We start from the raw sequence: 8,121 nt of genomic DNA, 5'->3' as shown, positions 1-8,121 counted from the left end.
GTTCTAGCTAGGATGCAAAACATGGAGGCATGTAAGCAGGGGGTTTTCTAATGCTCGTCTGTGGAGTGCATCCGTTCTTCACAATAAAGACTGTGTCCATTCCCCAGCTTGCATGTCTTTCCAAGTGACAGTGCATAAACCATACTCCTGTGTTTAATCATTTTTAACTTTGATTATGCTTATGTAAGAGGAAATTCATTCTTGTGTGTTTAAATAATAACTCACCAGGGTTATTAGCAAAGAATCTGATGGCTACCCATCCACTCTTGGGGACGCCAATGGTGTTAACTCGTGGTGGATTTTCAAGATTGTAATGATGAGGATTGCTGGAATTATCAAAATTCCCAGAGCCAATTCCGACCACGTAGAAGCTAAAACCATGAAGATGCATGGGATGATTTTCCGGTGAAAAAATAGCCGTCCCTTGGAGCACAATTTCAACTGCTTCGCCATAATTTAGCATTATCACCTTCGTCCCTCGTGTTGTGTATTGTGAAATATTCGTCACATCTCCTGTATAGTTGAATACTTCTAGGCTATTTGGGAAATCTTCTGTGTAAATGTTGTTGATGTTCCTGCACACCATTTCAATATCTTGTTATAGAGATACTAATGATAAAAGACTAATTAGACTCTGTTAGAAATTTTAACCAATATCGTTTAGTTAAGACGATATAAAAAAAAAAGATAGATTAAAAGACGAGCAGTTTTATTGAAATTTTTCAAAGATTGAAAAGTGATTTTCTAATATGTAAGGAACACTATTTATAATAAAAATAAAATCCTAATATATAAAATTATAAAAATATCTAAAATATCTAAAAAATAATTAAAATATAAAATTGACTTCCTAAACAATGAGATTTTCATATCAAACTTTGTGATAAAGTCTGCAGCCCTCGTTTCATTTTTGAAAGATGTGCGTCTCGAAATTCCCTTTCCGAAAAGTTATTGTGAGTCTCTATTGAACGTCAGCAGTAAAAACTAGGTTCGGTCTAAGTCTGCCATACAATTCAAAACTAATTCCTCCATATCAATTAATTCTTGTCTGAATGTAACCTCCTAAACCATAAATGCCAAGTGGAGTAATATAGTACCTGTAATAGGCTTCAAGGATGTCAACTTTTGGAGTAGAAAAACTAACATTGTTCAAGCTGGCAGCTAAGATGGTCTGATTATCATCAACAGAAGGACCTTTGCAAAATTTTCCAGTGGGGCAAGGCAAGACATTTAAAGAGATAGCTATGAAAATATGTCTGGTAATATCCTTAGGAACATTAATAGGGTGCTCTGAAGTTGCCAAGCTCTTTAAAGCAGCAGTGAAGTGAAATGCAGCGGTTGTATTGTTTAATTCAGGAAGGTTCAGAGAAATAATAGTCGATGAAGGAGTATAATCGCCTAAATATTCAATTATTCCCTTGGCAGTTGTGTTATCAACTTCAGCAAAACCATCAGAAAATGGAGTTGAAACCATGTAATAACGGGTTGGAGTTTGGTTTGCTGTGAACAAAACATCCATTGTTTGGCCTGGTGTGACCATTAAGTAGTTGGTTGTGAGAGGTTGAGTGTAAGCTCCATCCATGCCTACAAGTGTGAGGTTGTGTTTTGCAATTCCGAAAAATTGCTCTTCATTCATTACAGCATTCACTATTCTTAGAAGATATGTCTTTCCACTTGTCACCTTCATTCTAAATGTTTCTCCTGCATTTATACAAACAATTAACCATCATTACAAGGTTAATGAATTAATTTTAGTTTATCATACCAGTAGGGCAATCAGTTGAATTCCCAGTGAAGCCATTGATGGTGTGAGCATCTGATATATTAGGGTTACCGCCGGTTTCAATAGCTTCCTCGTATATGGCCATGACATCTCCTCTGTACCATGATCCTGTAATAATTAAATTACTTTCATCATCAGAGATCAGTACTAAGAAATTAACTCCAAAATTAGAAGATTACTTGGAAAAAAAAAATATGTATACCAAGAACAATAATCTGTTGAAAATCAGGGGTGGGAAATGGATAATTGACATGTGGAGGTAAAATGACAAAGGCACCATGAACAGTAGCACGAGACCAATCGCTGTGGGCATGCCACCAAAGGGTTCCTTCTTCATCAGACAGTATGATTTCTTGTGTGAAATTGGTCCCTGCTTGAATTGGACACTGTGTTATGTTCTCTGGACCATCTGACCATGGGTTCCTTGGCTGCTTCACCCCATGCCTGTTCACTCAAACAAATAAATAAATAATAATCTTTCATAACTCGTTAAATTCTAGTTTGCGTTTATAAATCTTTACCTCTCCAATATGTTCAAAATTGATAAAAGACTATTTAAATCAGTGAATAATTTTAATCAATATCGCTCGAGAAAAATGGGGTAAAAACTGAAAAATTTTATTAAAATTCTTTAAAAATTGAAAAGTGAATTTCTAATAGTTAAGAAGGTTATTTATAATGAAAAAAAATCTTAATATGTAAAATTATGAAAATATCTAAAAATAATTAAAATACAAAATTCACCTCTAAACATAAAATTTCCATATTGAATTTTGTGACAGACCTCTGACCTTTCGTCACACTTTTAAAAAGTAGTGCGTCTCGAAATTCTCTTTTCAAAAAGAGATCATAAGTTTTCATTGGATGTCGGCAATAAATATTAAGTTCAGTTCAAATCTCCTGTAAAGTTCAAAACTAATTGATTCACATTAAAAATTCTTATAAGAGATATGTTATTCTACCTCTCTTGTTCAGAGCTAAATTGGAGAATGAAATACTAATGGAAAATCCAATATTGGATGAAAAAATTTTGACACCACATTAAATTTAAATAAATTTAGTTTATTTTAAAAATTAATTCAAAATAATGAGTGTCTAAAACTGTCGTATGAGACCCATTGCCCTATTTCAAATCAATATGAAAATTTTCAAGATTCAATATCGATTTTTTCATAAATATTTGGGGTTCATCTTGATTTGTGCTATGAGCTAAATGTGCTTATAAGCCTTAGGTACCCTTGTGAATCTCAACTATTTTTTGTCAGTGAGTTAAACTTGGTCTATTTTTTTAAGATTAACGGACAACAATTTGCCAAATTAACCTTTTTAAATAATTAAAAATTTTATTGATTTAATTATGGCAGTTGAAATTTTTGTAAACACTGTTTGTAGATTTAAACACTAAATTTATATATATATATGAACAACATATACTATTAAAACAATTTTTAAATACTAATTTATTTTTAGTTTTTAAATTTTAGAAATTTAATTAAAATGAAAAATAATTATTTAATAAATTTATAATGAATAATTATTTTATTATTTTATGTATCATATTAATTACTTCTAGAAACTTTTAATTATAATTAATATTAATTAGTAGATAGTAATTAATAATTTTATTTTTTAGTTATATCCTCTTGATAGTTTCGTAGAACATTTAATTCTAGTAAATTATATTTTAATTTTTGAATTTTAGTGTAATTATACTTTAATTTTTGAGTTTTAGTGTAATAAATGAATTAATTTTTATATTTTTAAAATTTAATACTTAATTTTTTTATAATCAACCCGTTTAAATAAAAAAAAATTTATTCTTAATTTTATTAGTTAACAAATCAAAGAGATAATAAATATTTTAAATATTTAAAATATCCTCGTGCACACTTATATCCTTGTCAACACTGGTAAAACATTTTATATTACGTAAATTATATTTGAATATCGGAGTTTTAGTATAATTAATAAATTAGTCTTTATATTTTTAAAATTAAATCCTTAAAAATTCATTTATATTCAGTGCATTCAAAATTACAGTTTTTCCATTTATTATAGATATTAATTTAAAACTAGTAGATAGTCAAACTTATAAAAGTATAATTTCTTTATAAAATACTTTTTGTAAAATTCTGTAATCTATTTAAAAGTTACTTGGATCACTTAACAATGGCTAAAATTATAAATATTTTCTGAAAATTTTGAAATTATTAAGTACTGAAATATTTTAATAAATAAAATTAAAGAAAAAAAGTATTAAAATTTAGTTGAATGTGATAATTTGGATAAAAGTTAATGAATTTCAAATAAAAAATAAAGGATTAAAATGTTTAAATTTTAATAAATGAGAGAAAATGGGTGAAATTCTAACTTTTTAAATATTTTTAATTTAAAAAGAGAATGATAAAAATATTTTCATATTTTTAATTGCAAGAAATGAATGAAAATGTTGAAATTTACACGGACCGATTATAGAGAAGTTAAGTGTTAAATTTTAAAAATATAGAAATTAATGTATTAATTATAGTAAAACTTAAAAACTAACATATAGTTTACTCATTTAAAAAGAGTAATAAAAAATATTCACACTTTTGACGGTAAAAATGGATAGAAAGATTTCATATTTAGACAGATTGACTACAGAGAGATTTAAGTGTTTAATTTTAAAAATATAGGGATCGATATGTTAATTATACTAAAATTCAAAAATTAAAATGTAATTTATCCTTTAATTTATATATTAATAATATATTATATTTTTTAAAAAGAATTGCAACAAAAAAATTAAAATATAGTAATAAATATTTAAATATTACATTTGGATTGTTTTTCAATTAGACAGGCACTTGAGGAGTATTTTTATCAAATTATCCTATATAGAGGTTTGATTTTGAATGATCGTAAATTTTTATTAGACTCTAGAATTGATATTTCTATTAGATGAATTCGTCGTAATGCTACTCTAATTGTTTATATTTTGACTAGATAATGTATTAAATATAATTTTCTTTCTGTTTGGGATGATATATATATTTGTTTGATGGAGTTTTGTTTTACAAAAAAAAAAATATATAATTTACTGACCGTTTTTTAATAAAAAAAATCATTTCACTCCTTAATTTTATTTTTATTTTATTTAATTTTTTAATTATAAATAACTTAATTTATATAATATGAGAATAGTTAAATTTTAGCTTTATTTAATTTAATTTTTTAACTTTTAAATTGTAAATAGTTTAATTTATATAATATAAAAATAATCTAATCTTTATGATATAACAGCGTGTAATTTAAAAATTAAAAAAAGTAAATAAAATAAAATTTAAAAAATAAAATAACAATAACTAATTCAAAAAAAAAAAATTAAAATTGTAGTCACAAGTTGAAACGGATAGTAGTTATTGATTAAAAAATTAAATTAAGAAAATAATTTGTATTTAGAATATATTTTTTATTAAAATAATTTATTTTTTATTATTTAATTTTAATTTAAAAATAAAATATATTAATAAATTTATATATAAATATCTGAACCTTAAAATATAAGAGTAAGTTATTTTTCTTTAAATTAAATTTTTTAGTGTTTCAAACATTAAAAAAACATAAAAAAATATTTTTCCATGAAATAAACAAAAGGTTAAATCTTAATTAACGGATTAATTTGCAAAAGTTAATGAAAGTTAATAATCTTAAGAGAGAGAGATTACCAATGAATAGTAACACCATATTTTGCTTGGTTATGGATATTAAAATAAACCAAGTCTCCTTTATGAACAGTAATCACAGGCCCTGGAAAGCTATCATTTACTGTCAACATGGTCTTCGTCCTACACAACTTTGTAAAGTTTGTCTCCTTCAGCTGCACCAACAGTAAACAAATTCATTAATTCAACAACCAAATCAACCCATCAAATATAAATTAAAAAAACCCAATTAATTCTCCAAAAACCCAGAAATAAACAGCTAGCTCTTACAAAAAATTCATAGTGATGGACTTTGCACTGATCATCAGCCATGAAAAGGAGCAGGACATCAAGAAACACAAAGCACAGAAACCCTAGCTTCACAGTGATGGACTTGGCCATTGTTTTCAGATCGCCCTTTTCTCTTGTGTGATTGGTAGTTTCAGAGAGCATTTGAGAAGAATTTATGGCTGCAAGGAAGCAGAGTACTCCAACTAATTGCTCATCCTTACCAGACATTCTTGGGTTGAACTTTTTATCGAACACCTAGCACTCATGAAAACAACGTGCGTGCATGCATGCATGGAAGCACGCAAGTTGACATCAGATTGATTAGGTTTATCCAGTGACCTTTGGTTGAGATATACATTCATTAAATTTTCATTCAGTTCCTTCAATTTTTGGATTTTGTCTAATTAGATAAAGTTATGATAAATACGTTTGTTTAGAAAAGGTCTAGACATTGCATTATATATACACATATTGCATGCGTATTGCACGCGTATTAAATTACAAAAATAAATATTTTTTTATAATTTTTATTTATTTTTTAAATGTCTGAAAATTATTATCTATTTTGTTATTTATAATTAATATATAATTTAACTATTATAATCCTATTTAATTTTATTTTAATTTCAAAATAACACTCATTAATTGTTAAAATATTTTTTAGTATTTAATAAATTTTAATATTTTTAAGATGGATATAATTAAAAAATTAAAAAAATAATTATCTTTTTTAATATACATCAAAAATAAAATAAAAAAACCTATAAAACGAAGGAGTATAATTTTAAAATATATTATGAATATATTGTACATGTATACATTCTTTGCTTTTTATTTTCTTATTCAATATTGAACGCAATTCGATGTAATACGATTCTTGATTCAATTATTAATAAAAAATAAAAATTGTATCAATATAATAAAATTATATTATATCAAAATTTAATAGGATCCTCACTTTCATTATTTTAGCCACCGCTAAAAAGCTTTTTTGTAATTCAATCCTTAAAAAGTTAGTTATATCCGTTGACCACTAATTTAATCTGAATCATCTAGTACATATTTGATTCAGTATATCTATTTGCAGATAATTGCCTTCTTTCTATTTGGCAGGTTGTGATTTGTCAAATCTGATTAGTTGTGATTTATCAAATCTGATTAGCTGCTAATGTATTTAATTCATTTTGTATAGTAGTTATCACGCCCGGCCAAAAAAAATTAAAAAGAAACAAAAATAAATGAAGAGAAGGCCTATATCCGCTCACTGAGTATTTTGTACTCACTCTTATACTTTTATTATTTCAGTTTCTTTTCGATGCTCCATTCAACAGTCTGCATCTTCTAGTTTTACCTTCCTTTCACATTGTTCACTCAGAGTCTAGAGGAGGTCAGACCAATCATAGGTCTTTTGTCATATCTTTTTGTAATTTTGAAAGATCATGTATAGATTATATATTCCAGTGAGAAACGTATTTTGTTTAATGTAAATATATTATGAATTGACTACAACAACCATCCGTTTTCTCTTATATGTTTAATATTTCAATTTTTTCGAGTCATATCCATCTCTACATATTAGAGAATGAGTGTGACAGTAGTTATCCATTTTTTTGTCAAGTATAGCATGCTTATAAAGGCTAGATTCTAATATTTTGGATAGATTGGCCACAAAAGATAAGCATAAAGGGTTGAATATAAAAAATAATTGGATGAAGTACCCGGAAATGATGCATCAATAATGTAGTCAAGTAATGTAGTTTGAGTGTGGGGAGACATTTTTTCGTACTTTGCTTGCAACGTAATTGATCCTGCAAGTTGTAGAAGATATCTGTGCTTTCTTTCTATAATGTCATTCTTTAGGGGTTGTATATACATGATTTTTTATAAATAATTCCTCTTTTTGAAAATAATTCATAGCATTTTTTTTTGTTAAGGAATTCAGTTCCATTGTCTGTCCTTATCTTCTTTGTGTTCTTCCAGAATTGAGTTTTGATCAAGGTGAAGAAATAGAATAGCACATATGAAACTTGTATCTTGCTTGCTACCATATAGGTCCATGTGTACCTAGTATGATCATCAATAATTATTATGATAAACACAGCACTAGTAACTGAAGATATTCTATATGGCCCTCATACATCGACATGAATGAGATCAAAAATTTCTTCTAAAATTAAAGTGCTAATAGGAAAAAAAACTTTGTGTTGCTTTGATAATGGACAAACAGTACATGCATAGTATGTTATTTTATTGTAACTTAGTATAGCAAGTGATTCATCTTAGATCTAGAGACATGGTCCAATCTATAATGCCATATTATATTTCTCAGATTTTGACATGTTGTAGCAGGTAACATTCTGATCT

The 8,121-nt window shown here is 26.8% G+C and overlaps 1 protein-coding gene across 1 annotated transcript; it reads right to left on the bottom strand.

Annotated features, from left to right (window-relative positions):
* On the bottom strand, positions 1-6,118 carry LOC110607132 (laccase-14). The gene is made up of 7 exons (XM_021746207.2): positions 5,758-6,118; positions 5,491-5,642; positions 1,986-2,227; positions 1,766-1,891; positions 1,098-1,701; positions 226-575; positions 1-147 (listed from the first exon to the last, which is right to left on the bottom strand). Exons 1-7 carry the CDS (start codon positions 5,983-5,985, stop codon positions 8-10), a joined length of 1,842 nt encoding a protein of 613 aa, XP_021601899.2. The 5' UTR covers positions 5,986-6,118; the 3' UTR covers positions 1-7.
* Between the last annotated feature and the right edge of the window lie 2,003 nt (positions 6,119-8,121).

Source organism: Manihot esculenta, chromosome 18 (genome assembly GCF_001659605.2).
Source record: "Manihot esculenta cultivar AM560-2 chromosome 18, M.esculenta_v8, whole genome shotgun sequence".
Taxonomy (NCBI): Eukaryota; Viridiplantae; Streptophyta; class Magnoliopsida; order Malpighiales; family Euphorbiaceae; genus Manihot; species Manihot esculenta.
The sequence above is the reverse complement of the archived record's forward strand: the minus strand, read 5'-3'. Positions and strand labels throughout refer to the sequence as shown.